Genomic DNA, 22635 nt, shown 5'->3' with positions numbered 1-22635 from the left:
TCTGTAACACAGTTTATTATTGTAGGATTATGAAAATTATACATTTGCAATATTTCTCATTATTATGCCCATATCTTTGCAAGGGAGTATGGTGACAACACAAATGTTGCATCATTTTGAAGCTGACATTGAGCCACACAACTTGTACACTGATATGTAGTCTCTGTCTGTTACAGGTGATGAGATATTATGCTTTGTTTATTTATCAGTTATGAGAAATATAATATTAATCATATTTCTGTGAATATCTCCGTAGTGAAGCACCACAGTAATGGTTAAGGTATCATTTTAAAGCTGACATTCATACAAACAAATCAATTACAATGGGTCTACATGGTACATTCACCAAGATATTGTGATTTCTTTAACCAAAAAGGTAAAAAATATGTACAATATCATCATTCCTTGGCAAATATTTAATAATGACTTAAATACGCACTATCAATATTTACACTGTTGGAAAGGTCATTGTCTGCTGAACAACTTTTGCATTTACATTTTAATCTAGCTATTATGGTTAAAGAGTTATGATCATTTGTTTTCTGTATGGTATTACAAATGGATTATCAGAAAATGAGCTCAGGCTGCACTGTTGTTCCCATGGTGGAAGTAAGCAGGCAGCATTTTCTGAGCTGCTCCAGAGTGAATGAGTTAAAAGAAGAAGAGATAGTGAGGATGCAGTTAGCAAAAGTATTTGACCAAATAGGACTTGTGAAACATTTGTGTGAGGAACTGAGATCATACATCACTGAGTCATAAGGTATGAAATTCAGATGGAATCAGAAGCATTTACTACTGGTGTCCGAGCCAGTGTTATAGCATCTTGTCTGTAATGGAGACTCTAATTCTCAGAGTAATTTGTCCAATGTTCCTGTTCCAGAGAACATTTCATCATCTGTTCCTGTTCCTGAAAGTATCCCTGAAAATCCTGAAGCAGAACATTCCCTAGTGCCTGTCCCTGTAAACCCAGTTCTGATTATTACATTATGAGGTCAGGTCATATCTCAAGACCTAAAGCCAGATACACGGCAACCTGGACATGATTGTTATTGTTTGTATATGTCTGTATAATTGTCATGCTCATCCAATTGTCATTTTCATTTACATGACAGAATAGTCAAAGAGGGAGGATAAAGATTAAGAGCCATTCCAGTCTATGGGCGCATGCATATAAGTACTGAGCATGTGCAAAACAAGAGTGCCATTTTGAGTGAGCAGCCGGAGTGAAAGCATGTATGTGTGTAGCAGTCAGTCAGTTAGTTAGTTAATTTAGGTTTTATATTCCAGTCATCCATCCTTATATGTTTGTGTGTAATAAACAACTTAAATGAACAACCAAGCCTCATCCCCATATTTGAATACACAAGAATAGTGACACTACCTTTCCAGATTAGGGTGAACTATTCTTTCTCATGTGGTTCCTGAAACACCACCTGTTTATCAGGGTCTAGGTACACCTGAGGACAGGTACTTCATCTGGTTTTAGACTTCTTCAGTTTTCATTTATTTAATTATATGGTTTTGTTGCTTATTCTTAGATATCATGCAGTGTTTGACTTTTTTTTTCAAATTTGCTATCTTTTTACTATTTGGTTTATATTATTTAAAATATACAATGCTTGAGTTTAAGCTTTTAAATATGTTTAATAGATGTGCTTTTTAATTCACTTTCCACCAATGCAATGTTTTCTACAATTATCGCCATTTAATGAAACAGAATAAAGGTGCTCATCTAAGTGGCTCAGTAGCTCAATGTGATAAACATTAGGAATGATATCTAGCTGAATGGCGCAGTGGTGCAGCGATAGCATTGTTGCCTCACAGCAAGAGGTATTCTCTGGTTCTATTCTTGGCTGGAGTGCCTTCTGTGCAGAGTCTGTATGTCTTCCTTGTGTTTGTGTGGGTTTCCTCTGGGTGTGCCAGTGTCCTCCCACGTTACAAAGACATGCATCTGGAACGTTTCTCCCTGGGCCTTTGCTGAAAATTGGCTTTGTTTCAAGTTGGACTTTCCCTGTAAATAAATGTTGACTAAATAATAAATAAAACAGTTCTATCTTTGCCACAAATGCAAGACTGTAATATTTATGTAACTGAGTGCTGTATTTCCTACAGGGCCATCTGGTATACAGCATAGTATAAGCTATTTCGCCATGAATAAGCTTAAGTACAAAAAGGCAGCAAACATTGTAAGGTATCAATATAATCTTTTTCCTTAAATAAGTATTTTCATAGGGGGATGAATAGTTTATAAAAAGCAGTTACCTTGTTGACTCCTGGGCCATAATATGAAGATGAAAGTAGTTGTCACTCATGAATGCAATTTTTTGTTCTGGAAAAAAGTTGTCATCAATAAGGGAGTTAAAACAGTTGGAAAACTTAGCAATATATTTCTCATCTGTATATTAGACAAAACATGTTTGTTGGAGACTCAGTAGTAATATGAACAACAATAATACACAACTGAGACTCAGACATCTTCTGATAACAATCCAAAACTAATGAAGACCAATACTAGGATAAACTACTGCTACTAAAACATGTAAAATCTTATTGTAAAGAGATTGTGTTTTACATTGTAATTCTTGTAGTGAATCTATCAAGATAACATAACTTAAGAAATACTTCAGTTAATTAATCATTTAAAACCTGTGATAAGTACAACCAATGAGCATAAAATCCTAATTACATAATAAACATTGTATCCATAGTAACATTAAAGTGTAAGGTAGTTTCTTTTTAGTTCTTAATATAGGCTTCACAGAAACATTATACATTAAGCCTGGATAGCAGACAGTTTAACCTATTTTGCCATTTTGGTTCTTTCAAGAGAAAATATTAATGTAGCTTATTGTGAATACAGAATTGCTTTGCATTAGATGTATAGGCTTTAGCATATTCAAAATGCAAATCCCAACAATCTCTTAGTCACGCCCAAGATAAAGCAGTGTGAAGATTTTCAGGGAGAAATTGTGGGTGGGGATCAATACTTAATTTGGGTGTGAATATTAAATTAATTTTTTGAAATAAGGAGTTTGTACCCCTATCTTCTTCAGTTGTGCTCCAAGTAGCAGAAATCATCACTTTTGAATATTTTTCTTTAAATTGTTGGAAATGCAAAATTTTGGTTTATTGTTCATTTCTGGTATCTTATAGTTTATTTTGTTATCACTTAAATTTTCCATGGCTGTGATATCTGAACTTTTAATACAGTTGTGGTTTGTAGTCTCATCTGACTTATTCATCTGATTTTAATGGATCACAATATTTTCTCGGCTTTCTTCACTGATAAAGTTATTGTAGCTTGTTCTTATCGTTGTTATGATGTTATATAATGTTACAGTTTTGTAATAAAAGAAAGATAAAAAACGTATTTATGCCATGATACCCATTCATCCACTGTTTTGTTTCCCTTAGAAACCACCCGTGAACTTATCTTTCAGTTTAAATAACAGGGCCCAGTATTCACCTCCTGTACTTTACTGGCATTATTATTATACTTGGTCACAGAAAAAATAACTTTTTTTAAAAAAAATCTGAAATGAATCAATTAGCTTCATTAACATTTAATTGGATTTATTATTCACCGCTCATTCTCTGTCTTCATAACAACAATAAATAGGTAGTTCCTCTTCGGAAATTAAGTGACTAGTCAGATATGGCTTGATCAAACATTATTCCTTCAATAATATTCCTAATTACACTCTTAAAGTGACCCCATAGGCAAAAGTAAATTTGATTCATTATGTTTAGACAATTATAACTAAATCAAATGATCACTGATTACATGCAGGGAGACTGTTTTTTAATGCATTTGCTAATATATATATATAAGGTGCACAAATCTAGCTGGCCAACAGTCCACTTAATGGAGCCTTACATTGTCCCAAGGTATGTTCTTTGTGAATGTCAACTGCTGTTTCTTAACTTAAAACAATAATTAAGCAGTAATCAATATTTATTAAGTGTATGTTTATTCAGGAGTGACACAGTGGTGCAATCTTTAACACTATTACCTCACAGCACTTGGTTCTGCCCATCCTTTCCCAGAGGAGGTAACTTCTGTGTGGAGTCCTCATATCCTCCATATATATATATATATATATATATATATATATATATATATAGATATGTGTGTGTGTGTGCACGTTTTCACCAGAGGCTCCACTTTTTTCAGATTCCTTTTAAATGTCAAAAATGTACTAATGATTTGAATTAGCAGTATTCCAAATTACTTGTAGATGTGTGTGTGTGTGTGTGTGTGTGTGTGTGTGTGTGTGTGTGTGTGTGTGTGTGTGTGTGTGTGTGTGTGTGTGTGTATGTGTGTGTGTGTGTGTATACACATGTGCATGTTTGTGTCTTTCATTCTATTTCTGTATGTCTGTGTGTGTATATATGTATGTACATATTTGTCCTGCGCAGGAATGGTTCCAACCCTTGTGTCCTACCATTGGCCAACATGTCTTTGAATGTGGGATGAAAGCGCTAAATAAAGTACATTAAGGGTGTTCCGAGCTTGCCTTCGGTGTTGTTTTTGTTATGATTTATTGGCCAACATATGTTACAGCTCCTTTATAATCCTGAACCATATAAAGGAAGGATCCACACATCTTAAATACATATTTTACTCTACTGACAAATTTCATCTACCTAGAAATTCATTTGAAAGAAACACAGTGACTAACTTATCCTTTATTTGCTAGTAAGAAGCTTACATTTTCTACATATTTTAAATAATATAAGATCAGAGGTTTCTGTTAATGTTGTATTTTAAAAGAAATTTATAGAGACATATATATTTTACTGCTGATATGGGGCCATTTTCCAAAAACTACAGAAGAGCAAGGCAGAGCCTACTGCCCTAAAATGGGCTGCTGTCCTGAGCTGTCATGGAGCCCACTCCTCCCAGATAACTAAGGAATCAGCAGGAAAGAGATGGATACATGGTATCCATATGGTCACACAACATCAAGGCAACATATTGTAATACACAAATACACAATGGTAACAAACTGTATACTGTATGTATGGTGTGCAGTAACAGCAAGAAAGGGCTCCAAGATGGAATCCAAGTAACAAGAAGTGTAGAGTGAAAAAGACGAGCAGTCCACTTATTGCAAAGTGAGAGAGCTGAGTTATTATCAGGGCAACATACGTTCCCTGGAATTCAGAAAAAGGCTCACTGCTCATAGTAATTGCCTATCGCAGGTCATTCAATTACTGCAGTGGTGTGAAAATGTGATTCAGAGGCGGCAATGGCCACAATAAGAAACACGTCATTATTCGCCATTAGCATGCCTCAGAGTTACACAGTAGCCAACACAAGTACTAACAGATCTTTTAACATTAGTGTTCTCATTAGTGTGTTATGAATTTCATGGGCAAAGGCATCACCCTACACCCATCCCCCCACACACACATATCCACCCATCAGCAAACAAGCCCTGCCCCTCACCACTTTCAATCTCACAGTCACAGAAACACTCACCCTTTCACTCACATGAACACGCCAAAAGACAAGCACACACACGCAAGCAGAAAAACACATTCATACTCTCAATTCCGATTTCTACCTCACCACGACCTGCACCCCCCACTGTGACCACCCTGGCAGATACAGACACACACACACACACACACACACACACACACACACACACACACACACACACACACACACAGAGTCATCAGCTTGATTCACACCCTTACAGAAACATACACGCATGCACATACTAACACACACCCCACCCCCACATCTTCCCTGAACTTATCTGCAGGGGATATTCTCTCATAGGACTGAATGGGTGACTTGTAATTTTACAGTGGTCACTCTTTTCTCCAACAGTGAAATTATTTACATTTGAGCAGATCTCTGAATCATCTGGCCTTGTAAATTGGGAACTACTGGCATTTCTGGGTGAGACCACATGGCTATTTAACATTAACCACTCCCCTAAAATGCCACCTTAGCATACAGCTCTGCAGCTGAAACTGCCTTCTTTGTTGAGGCTCTAACAAGTGGAAAACCTCAGTGGTATAGCAGCTTAAGAGTTGGAGAGGCTTACTAAGAGGAGGAAAGCAGCCCATGAGTAGTGCATGAGTCATGATGACTACCTGCAGTGCTGTGAAACACATAGAAAACAGTTTACATGAAATGACTGCCTCAAACAGGCAACATTAATCTGATATGGTTATTTATCAAAAGCAACAAGGAGCATTTCTTGACATCTTTCACCAAAAGGATAAAGGGACTCCAAAATCTGTCATATGCTGCCAGATTGAAGAAACTCCAGCTCTATTCAGTCGCATACCGTCTGCTCAGAGGTGACATGTGCCTGACATACAAGGCCATGTCCAACCCGGAATTAATGGACATGCTCCACCTCAAAAAATCCAAATCCACCAAAACCACTAGAGCAAGCGACTTAAACCTTAGCACGGATATAAATAGGATGTGCTGGAGGGATAGATTTATCACTCAGAGACTCCCTATGCTGTGGAATAAAATCCCGGTCCATGTGAGGCAGAGCACCTCGCTGACTCTGTTCAAGAGAAATCTAGACCTGTGGATGGGAGATCGTAGGTTTACCCCGGGAATCATCTCTGGGTCACTGCTGGACATAGGCACAACAAACTAATGGGCACAGTATTTTTTCATATAAGGGGTGGCGTAAGCCACAATAATTTGGGCTAGGCTTATAAATGCCTTAGGGCAGATAGCCTAGTATAAACCTATGAACCTATGAACCTATGAACCTATGAACCTATAAGATGCTATGCTCTATTGTCCACATTTTTATAGAAAGCCATTTTTTTTTCTTTCAGATAACCACATATTACAGTGAAGCTTACTGTTATGTTGGGTTTTAGAGGCTGCTCATTTAGGAAACCCTTTAATCTAGCACAACTAATTTCCAAAGATATCTCATCTAGGTCAGATGATGTTGTTTCTCTCTGCACTTTGCCTAATTTACAGCAAGGATTAGCACAGGAACCCTTTCATCATGTACCTTGCCAGAAATATTATGTAGCTAGAATGACCCCGAAGATTCCGGACAAAAAAAAGATCATTGGCCTAAAAGCCCTTAGCTACCAGGACAGACTAGAAGCCCTATCTCTGTACTCTTTCTCTGACATAATTCTGTATGGAGTTCCATATCTGACATTCCATATCATCAAAGACTGCTCCCTAATGGAATTCTTATACCTTCACAGGATAGACGGCTACATAAACACCTGGACCAATGATATGGACCTCCACCAAAGTGTAAATAAAACATGTTGGAGGGCTACATTAATTATACAATAGTTGCCTTATCTCTGGGGCAAATTTCTGCTCATGTTCAGCAGAATGACAACCTTCCATCCTTCATGGTTAACCAAGATGATTGGGTGAGTAACCACAAGTTCAGTCCTGATCAGACATGCCTTTCTCTTATGAAAGTAGGAGATACATCTTTAAGATAATATTTGGCAATGTGCAAATGGTCTTCAGACTTACTTGCCTTGTAGTGCCTGTCATTCTATATTGCCATGGATGGGACACTATTTGCCACTGTAGAAGCTTTTCTTGTAGTAAACTATATGGGACAAAATGGCATGAACCACCAACTGCTGCTTTTCCCCTTTTTATCTCAGAGCAGCCAATAAGGTAATTATTTGAAAAAAGTAAGTAGATAACATTTCAGCTACAAAGGTTTGCATGTTTCCTCATTTTCATATTCATCATGGAGAAGCAGGCAATCATTCTTTCTGAGTTATCTGTACTACTAACCATTTCATGCTTGGGGTAGCACTCTTTCCTGACTGTATATCTTTTTTGTGAACTGGCCCAAAAACTTCCATGTTCCACTAGATTGCACATTTAACTAACCGACAAGCTGGAGATCCTACTTCACCAAATGGTTTATTTCTATTACTCCTTTAAGAATTATCTTATAGTTGTCCCATTTAATCTTAAATTCTCTTACTGTCTTTGACTCTGGTGTTTCTTTAGAAAGATTACATCAGTCATATACTACTGGGAAATAATACTTCCATATACCTCCTAAGAAAGATCCTACTGTATTTTCAACTTGTATCCTCGTGTTCTCATGTCTGTCTCTTTTTTGAAAAACAGGCATCACAAAGACTCTACTGGTAATGATGAGGTGCTTAAAAGTTACCATTATATCTCATTTGTAGCTATTTTTCCTCAAGAAATGCTTTTAATTAGGATATGCTCTCAGAATAATGAGGTTTCCAGAACTGCACTTCAGATGAAGTATTGGCAACTGTCTGAAAAAAGGAATATAAAACTTTTTTGTTTTCTACTGGGGTACCATTTTATTGCTACTCTGTTGCATTGGCTATCTCTAGTTGCATTTCCTCATTTATTATTGCTGTAACTTTCCCTGAAATCTTATATTTCTTTGATAGATTTCTTTCTTCATTCAGATGCATAGTTTTACATGCTTATATTGAATTTAAGCTGTTCGGTTTCTGACCCACCATCAGTTCTTCTCTTGATTTTCTACACATTTTGTGTATCAAGCTTGTTGTATAACTTTGTGAGCTCAGAAAAATATGGACTCTCTCTTCCAGTCTTTCCAAGATACCACCTATAAAGGAATAGAAAAGGATTGCCCCAGTATTCCCCACTGTGGTTTCCCAGTTATAGTTATGCTTCTATTTGCTTGACTCCGATTTTGTCCTAATACCTATTAAATATTACCCATACTACTATCCTAGGGCCCTTTTCTATGTCTTCCTCAGTTATTCACTGACCTGCTGCATTTTAATGCATTCGGTATCCTGATAACATCTAAGTATGTTACATGCCACATCCACAGTACATTTTAAAATATTTAATCCAGGTTACCTAGTCAGCACTGGGATGATGTAATCTACTAGACTTATTGAGAATGATTGTTTTATGAATCCATGTTGATCAGTGTTCTAAATCTTGTGCCTTTTTAAGTCCTGGATATTCTAAGATAGGCTAAAACCTTTTTTCCTTCAGCAGTGATCCCATGAATTTCTCGATGACTAAGTTCAAACTGACAGGTTAGCCATTTAAATCCACTCTTTGTCTCAGCCTTTTGAAAAGAAAGTATATTTGAAAAGAAAGTACATTTGTCTCCTTTCAGTCTTCAACAGGTTTTACCTCATTTGTTAGAACTAATAGTGGAGTAAAAGAACCATTGCAAGAAACATGACTGATAATGCTGCTTGGGATGAAAGCAAAAAGTCAACAATGATACTCTCACACATCCTTCATAGCTGCTTCTCTATGGGAGTAACCCCACCCCCACAATATTCTTGTCAGGGGCTTCACCCCCCCCCCCGCACTCCAAACAATGTAATATAACTGACTTTATAAGTGCTTCATCTCAAGAGAAGTATGTCCCCTTTGCAACCTTAAGCTAACTAGCAATACCATTTGATGAGTTATGCATTAAGTCAAACCTGTGACCCTTCTAATTTTAATGCTAGTTTGTGGCCTTAGCACTTCCCACATAGTTTTCTAAGAATTCTGTTGTGAATTTTACCATCTCCCATTGCCTGCACATCTTTAGCTTTTGGAATTTTTATTCCATGACTGTTTCTCTGTGAAAAAGCTGTCTCTACTGTCCCAGACACTTTTTTGTGACTCTATTTGATATTTCCCTTCTCTTTATTCACGAATACTGCACAGAAATATTTAATTCGCAGCCCCTCATTTTCACTATCCTGCTGTGCATAGCCACCATTCATTTATAGGCTTTATTAACCTAGCTTTAAGTACCTTATTATTCCTTTAAATAGAGGTGGGCAAGAAAGAGTCATCTCAAGCTTTGATCCAGCAGGTTAAAGAACCATGAACAAGCTGAGCTGTAGTCACAATTTTTTTTTAGTAAGTGCTGACTGTTGACATAGATCAGACCTGCAGGCTGAGAATGGTTTCTATTAGGCCTTGTCTGTGTGTCTAAGCAGTGTTTCACAGAAATTCCAGAGATGGTGGTGTGCCGCAGTGCTGAAAAGAAAGATGATGTAAACATTTTACACGAAGAGGACAACTGCAAAATGTTGTAGATAATCAATTCTTTTATAAAAAGGTTTGCAGCTCATTATTAGGATGAAGGGTGTTTTCTTTTTTCTTCCTTTACTCCAGAGTGCCCGCTTGCTTTCACAGAGGGACAGATGCCTGTTTCAGTGAGACAGAGAGAAATTCAGAGAGCATGGAAAACACTGCCAGTGCTATGGACAGTGTGGGAAGGATTCTTTTAGGTTTCTTTTTTATTTATAGAGGTGCACCCGTCTCTTAATTGTCCCTGATTTTAGCTTAAACTTTTGCTCTGTTCCTTGCAAAACTGGAGATTTTGGGGAAAAGATAGTGGATGACACATGATAATTACAGTTATAGAGTTTTATGTTAATTCACATTCTCATTTTCTGCTAGCTTCTCAAGTTAATGACAATAATATTTTAAAAAGTGTCCCTGATTGTTCCTGATAATTTCTGGATTTGTTCCTGATTCTGGATGTAACAGCTTGAAAGCTGTGGGTAAGCCAAGTATGTAGTACTTGTAAGAACAAAGACAATGATTATTATAAGTGGCTATCCATTTAGAAGGGCAGTCTGTGAATAAAAAGTGAAAGCCATGATTATTTATGTGGTATGGGGGGAGAGTAGTGGTGGGAGAAGTGTATAGTATGTGAGAGCTACAAGTTAATAAAAATATGTTTTATTTTGTATCTCATTTTCATTATAAGCTAATATTGGTCTACATAAAGGTAGTTTTCTTTAGAGGGGTTAGAGAGATAAAGTAGTTATAAGTTCAGGCTAGTCTGTGGACAGTGTATACTATAAATGCGTGTAAATGTATTAGTGAATCTATCATGCCTAAATGTGCACTGAAAAGGTCTGTCTTGTATGAGTGGAGCGGGCCTGCTGTGTATGAGAAAAAGAGATTAGAAGACCTCTTGATATGGTTGCTTAGTGTATTTTTGGGGGAAGCAAGAATATGCGTCCAAGAGCATTATGTTGAAATTACTATATCATTGTAGTAGTCATTTATTTTTTCTTTCCCATTTGTCACCATCAAGTATCAGAGATGTGCACAGAAAGTAGATAGATTTTAGAAGAAGGGTTGTCGGGCATCTGGTATATTGCTGTTGGCAAATAAAAGTGTTATGACTTGTTGGAGGCAAAGTATGTATTTACCAAACAAAAATTGAAATGACAAAATTTTACTGCAGTTCTTACATTTTTAATTATTTTCTCGGTGAGAAATTAGTATACAGAATGGGGCTATAATTTTTGGGGGCATGCAATACATGAGAGTGAAAGGCACTTATGGTTGATATAGTTTGTTGGCAGGGCAGTATCTATCAAAGAGCAAAGTTGTCATTGTTATTATTATATATTTATTATCTACTGTGGTGCAGCAGTAGCATTGTTGCCTCACAGCAAGAGGTTCTTTCGTTCGATTCTTGGCTGGAGTGTGGGGAGTGGCTTCTGTGTGGAGTCTGCATGTCCTCCCCATGGTTGGGTGGGCGTTCGAAAGACATGCGTAAATGGGCGTGCCTTCATTGAAAGTTGAATGTCGAGCTGGCACCTCGGCGTTCATGAAAATCTACAGCCAATCATTAGCGGACCAGAGTTCCACTGTGGCAACCCCTAACCAGGAAAAGCAGAAAGACAACAACATTCATTATTATATTTATAGCAACTTCACAGTCAAAGGTGGTGTACTTTCTCAGAAAGGGCACAGTACTTTGGGACAGTGTGTATGTATTTTGAACCCATCAGGTTATTAAGAATACTGATTTTGTTTCATTACTGTGACCTGCCTCAAGGGAAATGAATATGGCTTCTTATATGACGCCAACAAAATCAATCATTTCATAGGGCTTTTATTGTCCCAGTTTAGCAATATGTCTAGTTTTTACGCTAGGTCTGTTTGACTATTTCTTGCATGATCTGATGAAACTAATGTGCACTAAATTATCATTAGACCAGAAGGGATAAAAAAAAAAAACATTTTTTCCTCTAGCCAAGACAACGTTTCTGTTACTGCATACACACTGGTGTACTTATATATTGTGCTTTATTATGTTTTTTCCATTTTTCATTGTCAGCAAACTCATAGATTAGGCAAAGTGAATCCTGACAATGTCAATGTATAGTTGGCTGTAAGTGTGTATATACATACACACATACATACACACACACACACACACACACACACACACACATATATATATATATATATATATATATATATATATATATATATATTTTTTTTTTTTTTTTTTTTTGCTTAAGTAATATTCTCTGCATTTCCAGACTTAGTCATTTTTATCCTAGCTCCAGCTCTAGGTCAGCTATTCTTCAGAAATCCCAGGCTTGTCTACCTTTACTTTTATATATTTATAAAGCAATCTCCTAACTGATGTAATAGGGTAACTTTGTTTTTGGTTACTGCTGTCCCTGCTTTCACATGCATTAAATTCTATTGATTTCTAACTTCCTTCTTTTATTTACTTACATTTCATAAGTTTGTTACTCTTTCCAGGTACTGTTATAGTACAAGTCACGTCCCAACTCTCAACCAGTAATCAAGGACCTCAATTCTCACTACTGACATTGGAGAGGGGCTTTCACTTGAAACAAAAATGGATAAACCCAGTTCTTCCAGATGCAGCTGTCTGTATCAAGCATAATTTCCCTTAAGAGCACACAGGGAACACATTTAGTCCAAGGTCTGGGCTCCCCCTCTGTCCAGATCCCTGATTAGACTCCCCACTGGGCACAGCTGTAGCACTGAAACTTCAGCCGAGTGTCCAAGCTAAATCTTCCAGCAATCCTCTCTGTGAAACCAGTGCTTCATGTCCCTGCTCCAAGTAACTGACACACACCTGGGAAAGGCTGGCACAGATTTACTAGCTATGCCCCTTCTGCTCAGACTATAAGGTAGTTACACTTCCACCAGACACCGCAAATCCAGCTACTCTAAGGCTCATACAAGGGCACATAATTATACCAAGTGAAATTAATATAATACAAATGATAGTGTTTGGCCAATGCGGTAAGGCTTTCAGAAGTGGCCAGAGCTGTCACCAAATAAATGTAAGTACTCTCAGAGATTAAAATATTCTCTAAAAGGTCAGCCCAAATGAAAATTTAAATATATTTAATAATAAATAAGAACATGAAAATACTAAATATCTATTTACAATAAACACCAGAGTTTCATTCACCAGAAATATTAAAATAAAACAGATGAATACATTCAAACAGATACAGAAAAGCAGTTCTTAACTAATCTTACCATATTTTCCTGACTGATATAAAGACTTGTTCCCTGGTTTATTATTATTTTATTATTCATTTAACATTTGTTTACTGGGAAAGTCCAACTTGGAACAAAGCCAATTTTCAGCTGAGGGCTGAGGAAAAATGCTCCACACACATGTCTTTGTAATGTGGGAGGAAATCGGAGGAGCACTCAGAGGAAACCCACATGAATACAGGGCAGACATGAAAACTCCGCACAGAAGGCACCTCAGCCAAGAATTGAACCAGAGAACATCTTGGTGTGAAGCAACAATGCAAACCTCTGTACCACTGTGCCGTGCTAGTTAAATTGCTTACCTCAGCAAGGTAAGGTGAAGTAGGTGAGGGGTTGTTCCTTGTCAGGTTCCAGGAACAGAGTGCTCTGAGGCTTCAGTCTAATCTAGTATTAAAAACATTATTTTAATGCTGGATTATAGAATGGCATCACATACATCTGGTCAGCTGACTTCTGGTTCCCATGCAACCCCCCCCCCTGCTAGAAACTGCCAGGATTTCACACATATGTGTCAATAATACACACACATAGAGCTTGCTAAGATCTGATGCAGCTCCTGGAAGGCATAAAACAATTTCAAACCTCCACCCTTCCAGAGTAGCAATTAGTTCACCCCAATGACAATGCAGGAAGCTTCCTAGTACTGACTTTTTGTCTCTGTCTTCACTGAGAACTGTAAGAAACAATTTTTATGGCATAAGCCAGGTAATTTCATTTCAAACTATTTTCAAAGTTTGAAACTACCCTCTTCTCTTCCAGTAGCCTCTGTTAAAACATATTTTTATTTATTTATTTGACATTTGTTAACCAGGTTGGTCCAACTGAGCCAGCAGCCCATTTTCAGTGGAGAACCAAGGAGAAAAGCTCCAGAGTTGTACAGTTGTACAGACAAATGCAGTAATATAAGCATACCTAATATTTATAAGTACAGACAAAAATAACATTGAAAATCTTGCTGTAAATATAGCAAACATTTTTTTTACTAAAAAATGGTGAAATTAGAGGAAAGAGGAAAGTCAAGCTATCTGGCTAAAAATTATGATACAGAGAAGATATATAAAGTAGAGCTTAATATATACATATTTACATGTGATGCAATTGTCTAGCTTGTCGGGCTACAATCTAATAAACTGTGAGTTTAGAGAAAAAAAATAAAAATGGAGAAGTGTGATGTTTGTGTACAGGATAGAGGGGAAGAAAGGGTGAATAGGATTAGGTAGGATCGTGATAGGGGCAGGACTTTGTTTTAAATAGGAGTAGTCTATGTTCCTTTTTTAAGTGTTTGGAATGGGGATGGTACTTATGTATGAGGGGAGTTTATTCCAGGCTTGTAGTAGTCTAGCTTGTCGGGCTACAATCTAATAAACTGTGAGTTTAGAGAAAAAAAAATAAAAATGGAGAAGTGTGATGTTTGTGTACAGGATAGAGGGGAAGAACGGGTGAAGAGGATTAGGTAGGATCATGATAGGAGCAGGACTTTGTGTTAAATAGGAGTAGTCTAAGTTCCTTTTTTAAGTGCTTAGAATGGGGATGGTACTTATGTATGAGGGGAGTTTATTCCAGGCTTGGGCTACAGTGTATTTGTAAAGTAGTTTTCCAATATTTTTGTTAGGTTTATAGATGTCAAGGAGTTATTGATCGGATATATGGAGTGGATGATTGGGGTGCAATAGGATACAAAGGAGAAGAGAAAAGGGCAGGAAGTAGGTTTGTATAGAATAGAATGTGTGATTTGAAATTGTGACAGCAGAAGTTGTTGAGGGAATTCTAGCCATTGAAGTGAGTTGAGTGCAAGGCAGTGATGAGAGTTGTGAGGAGAGTTAGTAGCAAATCTGGTTATTTTGTGGTATGTTCATTGGAGTTTGGATAAAATGTGTAGATTGTATACTAGTGAGGATTGGGGCTGCATAGAAAAGGGAGGGCAGGAGAAGTGCCTGAGCCAGGGGGAGTCTAGCATCTGTGGTAAGAAATTTCTTGTTTCAGTAGAGTAGACCTAGCTTTTGGTGGATTTTTTTTGATACTTTGCTGGATATGCGAGTTAAATTTTAGTTCACCATCGATAATGGTACCTAAAAGCTTAGTGTGAGGTTTTGCTTTAATGATGATCTTGCCAAGGGATGTGATGATAAAAGGTTGATTTATGGTGACAGAAAAGTTGAGGAAGAAATATAAAAAGTTTAGTATTTTTGGATTTAAGATGAGCTGATTTCAGGAGTGAAACATACATTTCAGTAAAACATATACATTTAAACAGTTACAATAATGCATGTATATTTTTTTCTGACCAGCAGGGCACACTGTTGGTACATTTTTAACACAAGCAGCCTTACAAATATATTTTTCAGCATAAGCATCTGTACAAACCAGTCTGATAAACAAATGGCATATAATTCTTTACAGGATTCCAGCTAGCTGTGCTGGCATATGTTACACATCCATTGTCCTACTTCTCCTGGCATAGCTGGCAATACCTTACATTATCACAGTATATTTCCATGGATTATGAAAAAAACAAGAGACATGTGATTTCCTTTTCAAGTAACTTAACTGTAACTTTGCAAAGATCATAACTTTACTAGGAGTCTTCATTGTTTGAAATTCTGTCATTCATTCTCTTACGTCCACTTTATACTCCAAGCTGCAGCTAGAGATTTTCCTGGCAAGCAGCAGACAAAAGGGAGACAGCGAGTTCTGGTAATGATACTGATCAGTCACATGACATATCTACATAGGTATGCACACACACACACACACACACACACACACACACACACACACACACACACACACACACACACACACACACACACACACACACACAAAACAAATGACCACTTTTAGATGTGGGATAAATCTGCACCACTTGGGTAAAGCAGACACAATGAGGACATACAGACACTAAACAGAAGGCACACCATCCAGAAACTGAGGTAGCAGGAATACCCACTGCTCTGCTATTACTTTATCAAAGTCATCAAAGAATACAAAAGTAGTTTTTTTTTGTTTGTTTTTTTACTAAAACTTCATCAAAGAGACATAAAATATAACTCATGACATAAAAATGAAGAGTTCCAGAGAAAACATAGCCAAGAGGTTCATAGAACAATTAAGGAAGACCAGTTGTAGACATGCTGAAAAGACCAGAAATAAAAGACAGGTCTTTGTTTTTAAGTCAGATGTTAAGTGCAAGGTGAAACTGAAAAAAAATCCACAAAAGTTATAAAACACTGGCTAAATATTTGGAAATGAGTAAGCATTGTATGTCTAGAATTGTGTTTTATTCATAAGTTAGCCCACAAGCAGACATTATTATAAGGTTTACATATATAACGTTAAACTAATAAAAAAAGGAAACTGAACAGATCATGTGATGCTGTCACTTGAGGTAACATCAGATTTCAGAGAGAGGGTAGATGTTTGTTTTTGTCTTAGCAAATTCAAACTTAACACACTTTTTTGCAATTATATCCATTAATGTCTGCTTCTGTCCCACAGGTTGCCAGAACTGAGAACAGTAATTGTGCTGGACAGTAAACCTCCAGGTGCATTTCATTTGGATGAAGTAATGCAGGCTGGAAGCACAAGTTATGTCCAACAGCTTCAGGAGCTACAGAAAACACTGTCCTTCGATGACCCAATCTGTGTTCAGTTCACCTCTGTACGTAACATTCTACTTCAAATTCAACAAAAGATTTCATAACTGATTTATGAAAATGATATGGAGTATGAGTCTGAATGGTATGGGGGAAAACTGAGAATTTTGGCTGACTTCCATGTTTTATTTAAAAGAAATATGTATCAGAAGTTATACAACTCCTTGTAACTAGCTCATTTGCATTTAAATGAACATATTTGACATCACCCTTTTTCAGACTATATAATATATTATCTATACATAATGTGCAGTCTATGAGTTAGCAAGTAGTATATTACGCTTATTATTTAAAAGTAACCTTAATTCTGTACTAAGCAAGTGTTGCATGGTATAATTTATTGTTTATTTTGGGATTAGACAGAGAGAAATGCCATGATCTTCAACTGTAAATAGGTTAGAAGACCCAATCAGTTTGCCCATTGTAAATCAAGCATATCCAAATAGAAAGAAGTCCGGCTGCTCAAGTCTTTTTGAGTGACCTACTTTCTATTAAAATATAGTTAAATATTTTCTAAAAAGACTAGCCACAATGAAAAGTTTAAATATATTTAATAATAAATAATAAATGAATATGAAAATACTGAATATCTGTTTGCAATATACACCAGAGTTTTAATCACTGGAATATTAAAAACAACACACAGGGAAAGATTCACACATATACAGAAAAAAAAACAATACTTATCTAATCTCACTATATTTTCCTAACTGATCTAAATAATTACTGTTTCCAACATACTTAATAGAGCAAAGCAAGAGTGGTTTCAAAACAGATTGCCCTGAGGCTTCTGTCTCATCTAGTATTAAAGCATCATTTCAGAGCTGGATTACAGAACAACATCACATCTAGTCACCTGACTCTGTGGTTCCCACACTACCCCATTTACTAGAATCTGAGCCAGGATCTTGCACATATGTGTCACAATACACATACATTTCAACACTTGCACAATTCCAGGGTAGCAATTAGTTAGTTCACCACTAAAGACAACACAGCAGGGTGCCTGATCCTTGTTTTCACAGATGTTGCATCTCTGGCTGCATTCAGACCTGTGAGATGCAATCTTTATGGCTTATACCAAGTAATTTTATTTCAGGTTATTTTTCAAAGTTAGCTGGACTGTGATTAACCACCTCTCTTCCAGTAACCTCTGTTGCAATATATTAATTTCAACAATTACAGTATAGTCTGACATACAGGTATATTTTCTTTTCTGTCCAGCAGGACCCACTGTTGGTACATTTTCTAACACAAGCAACTTTACAGACACATTTTCAACACAAGCACCTGTACAAGCCAGCTCGATATACAAATGATATATAATACTTTATAAAACTCCAGCTAGCTATGCAGGCATATATTACACATCCACTGCCCTACTCCTCCTGGCATAGCTGGCACTACCTCACATCATCACATCTCTACCCCCCCTTTGAAGACTCAAGCTAGTTTTTCAATGAAGAAATGTTGCTTGAGAAAAATTAGCCTGTCTGGAAATATATATTAACCCATAACCTGTCTTGAAAGTCCATCTGCACTGGCATTGTTGACCCCACTATGGTGCTGTACTGTCATGTCATATACCTGCAACCCTAGGCTCCACCTTAATAACTTGGCATTTTGATGGCTGGCTCCATATAGCCATGTTAAGCGATTGTGGTCTGTAACCACAGTGAATTTCCTTCCACACGGATAGGGTTAAAGTTTCTGCAGTGCCCATACGATGGCTAAACATTCTTTTTCTACAGCTGCATAATATTCTTCCCTAAGTTGGAGTCTAAGGCTGAGATATACAACTGGGTGTTCTTCTCCTCCTTGAGGAAACCTGGCTGAATACAGCACCCACCCCATGGTTCAAAGCATCCACCTGCACAACAAATTATTTGCTGTACTCTGGACTGGCTAACACAGGGGGTCCTCCCAAAGCCCCTTTAAGCTTTTGGAATGCCTGCTCACAGACTGGGGCCCACACTACCTTATCAGGCCTGTTTTTCCTTGTGAGGTCTGTGAGGGGAGCACTATTGTACTATAAATGGGAAGGAACTTTCTATAGTACCTCACTGTCCCCAAGAATATCCTCACCTGCTTTTCTGCAACAGGGGCAGGCCACTCCTGAATAGCTTCCACTTTGACAAGTTCTGGCCTGATCTTATCACTCCCCACTCTACATCCCAGATAGGAGAACTCTGCCATACCTACCTGACACTTACTGGGCTTAATGGTCAACCCTGATCTTTGCAGTCTGCCCAGGACCTCCCTGATATGCTGAAGGTACTGTTGCCAGGAATGGCTGTAGATAGCAATATCATCAGGTAATCAATGGCATAATCTCTTCTTCCTGCTAGGATACAATCTACCAGTCTCTGGAAGGTTTCTGGGGCATTTTGCATCCCAAAGGACATCGTCATGAATTTGCATAATCTGAAAGGAGTCACAAAGGTTGACCTCTCTATAGTGATGGGAGTCAAGGGCACCTGCCAGTGGCCCTTGGTCAGATCAGTAGTAGTCAGCCACTTAGCCCCACCCAGCTGCTCTAAGGCTTCATGTGACTTAGGCATGGGGTAAGCATCTGACTCCGTGTGACTACTTAGTTTTCTATAGTCCACACGGAACCTGGCGCTGCCATCTTTCTTTGGTACCAGCACCACTGGGGAGGACCAGGGACTGCTGGACTCCTGGATTACCCCATTTCCAACAGTTCCTGCATCTCCTCCCTCAGAGTCTGTCTGACTCACTCAGACACCCTGTAAGGTACCTGCTTGATAGGCCTTTGAGGTCCTGTATCCACATGGTACTGCACCAGGTGGGTGCATCCAGGTTTCCCAGTGAACATCCCCCCAAACTCCTGTAACACTGCTCAGATTTCTCAAAGTTGGGTAGATGATACCTGCTGGGACATTGCTACCCCTTCCACTGAGATCTAAGTCTGAACCTCACTGTGGAGATCAGTCACCAGATCCCCCTCAAACTCCTCCTGCCATCCATTTAAAATACTCAGCAACAGGCCTCCCTATCATGATAAAGCTTCATCATGTTAACCTGGTACAATTTGTGCCCCTACCTCCTACCTACCAGGTTTACCATGTAGTTAATATCACTGACCTTTCTTACCACTTCAAAGGGTCCCTCACAAGCTGCCTACAGCTTATTATGTCTGACAGAAATGAGCACCATAACCTGCCTTCCCACAGCATACTCTCGGGTTCAAGCATTCCTGTCATACCAGACTTTTTTCTGCTGTTGGGCTCCTGCCAGGTTCTTCTGGGCCAAGCCCATGAGCTCCCTAAGCCTTGTCCTGAGGTTTAGAAAATATGCCACAACAAACTCCTCATGGGATTCACATTCACCCTCCCACTCATCATGAATCAAATCTAAAGGCCCCATAACCTTATGCCCATACACCAACTCGAAGAGAGAAAAACCTGTGGAGTCCTGGGGTACTTCTCTGTATGCAAACAGTAGATGGGGAAAATATTTCTCCCACTGTCTCTTAAACTGGTCTGCAAATGCCAGCATCATGGCTTTAGTGTAGAGTTTAACCTCTCCACAAGACTGGGGGGTGGTAGACGGTGGTCTTTAGGTGCTTCACCCCACAGCACTCCCACAATCAAGCCAGCAGGTCTGACATGAAATTGGCACCTCTATCAGTATTTCTTTTGGGAAACCTACTCTTCTGAAAATCTCTAGCAAAGCATTTGCCACCTTCTCTGCCTATATGGAGGACATATCCACTGCCTCAGTGTATCTAGTAGCATATTCTACTACTACTAGGATATAATTCTTCCTGTGGAACTTGGGGTGCTCAGAGGCCCCATATTATACATAGCTACCCTCTGAAATGGACACTCAGTCACAGGCAAAGGCATCAAAACAGCTTTAACCTTGTCTTCTGCCTTGCCTAGATTTTGAACTGAGCACAGGTCCTGCAGTACTCTGTCACATCCCTTGCAATCCCAGGTCAGTAGAAGTTCTGCATAATGCATCTCTTGAAACACTTTATGCCCATATGACCTGCAAAAGGAATGTCATGGGCTATGGCTAGAAGTGCCAGAGGGTAGGCTCTAGGCACTGCCAACAGCTGTATTACCTCACCCTCTAGCCCCTCCCTCAGGGGTCCACTTTCTATACTGTAACCCTTTGTTCCTGTACACAGACTCCCCTTTTCTTTGAGAATCAGGTACATCCCTAGCTACGTCCCTCAAGCCTCTTAATGTAAGGTCAGGGAGCTGAAGCTATCTCAACTCTATCTTTGTGACCCTTCCCAGCTCCCCTTCCACAGGAAGTCTGGTATTTTCTGACAGTGGTGCCTCATTGTCAGCCTGGGTACTATCACTCACCTCTGTACATGTAGTCACCCTGTCCAGGGAAACATCAGTACCAACCAGCAGCTGTGGCTCACCTTTATGCTCACTGCTACTGGGTAGCTCCCTCCCTGAAATAGCCACATCACCAGTCCCGGCTTCAGGTGCGGGGTCTGTCTGGGTCCCCCCAGGCTACCAGACTTACATGCCTGTCTCGAAGCCTGACTGCATGTAACTGCATGCACACAAGGTACTGCATTATCAAAATCATTCCCAATCAAAACATCTGCAGGGATATCCTCAAACACACCTACTTGCTTGCTTCCTTTTCCACTCTCCCAGGCAAGGTGAACCTGGCCAAAGGTATTTGGAAGGGTGTTCCTTCTAAAGCTTTGATTGGAGTGGACTACCCAAACAAGTACTGCTCCTTTGTAACCACTGCAGGCTTCACAATGGTTATGTCAGAAGCTGTGACCCTCTTAGCAGTGGTCTGTCTTCCATCCACTAAGATAGGATACAAACTTCAATGATAGTTTGGTACCCCTTTTGTCTCCAGACAACTTACCACTGGCATTCTGTTATTCACAGTTACTGGCTCCCCCTCCTTTTGTTCCCTACCTAGCTTCCATGGACATCTGTATGCTACATGGCCCACTGGTTACATTGAAAACATTTAAACATTGATCCTGGCTGTGTACTTGAACTAGTGACTTCCCCTGTTACTGGCAGCCTCTGTTGGGGTGGTTGAGGCTGCCCACCATGAGTTCCCTTATATCCATGTGCAGCACGTGGTATCCCTTTCTTGTGTAGTGATGCCCTGATTGCTAAGTAGAGATCCCTTTTTATTCCCAGCTCATCTGTAGAGTTACACTCCTGGTCTGCCAATGAAATTCTCATGTCCTCTGACAAAGTGCTAAGGGCTTGTTCCCTCATCAAAAGGTCTGCCAGCCTGTCAAAAGCTGTCTATGTGTGTCTTGTGTTTATGCTCGCAAAACTTTTTTCTGTAAGCTTCAGGTGTTAACTTAAACATTCTAATAAACATTGTTTAACTTTATCATAGCTTAAACAATCAGTATCAGACAATTTAGAAACAGTGGTTACAGCTTTATCATGGAGTAAAGGGGTCAGGAACCATATGCAGAGCCCTTGGTCAACATTATACTGTTTACAGACTCTTTCAAATATATGAATAAAACTATCAAAATGATCACCCTCTGTAAACTGTGGAAGAAACTTACTGAACTTTATTGCTACTGTGGTTTGGTTATTCCCTTTCCATTGCCTCCATGACCCTGATGTAGAGCCAGCATCTCCATCTCATGTTGGCACTATTTCTCATTTTCGTCAGCCTCCAAATGCTCCAATC

At 38.7% G+C, this 22635-nt stretch overlaps 1 protein-coding gene across 3 annotated transcripts in view; it reads left to right on the top strand.

Moving 5' to 3' along the window:
• Positions 1-22635, top strand: part of LOC122817284 (medium-chain acyl-CoA ligase ACSF2, mitochondrial-like) — a 1357975-nt gene that overhangs the window by 652615 nt on the left and 682725 nt on the right. For all 3 annotated transcript variants that reach the window (XM_044090508.1, XM_044090507.1, XM_044090509.1), the window contains exon 6: positions 16808-16970. In XM_044090508.1, coding sequence (XP_043946443.1) covers positions 16808-16970 — 163 coding nt within the window. The remainder of the gene's footprint in view (positions 1-16807; positions 16971-22635) is intronic.

This window comes from Protopterus annectens, chromosome 12.part0 (assembly GCF_019279795.1).
Source record: "Protopterus annectens isolate FY-2018-M chromosome 12.part0, PAN1.0, whole genome shotgun sequence".
NCBI lineage: Eukaryota > Metazoa > Chordata > Ceratodontiformes > Protopteridae > Protopterus > Protopterus annectens.
The sequence above is the reverse complement of the archived record's forward strand: the minus strand, read 5'-3'. Positions and strand labels throughout refer to the sequence as shown.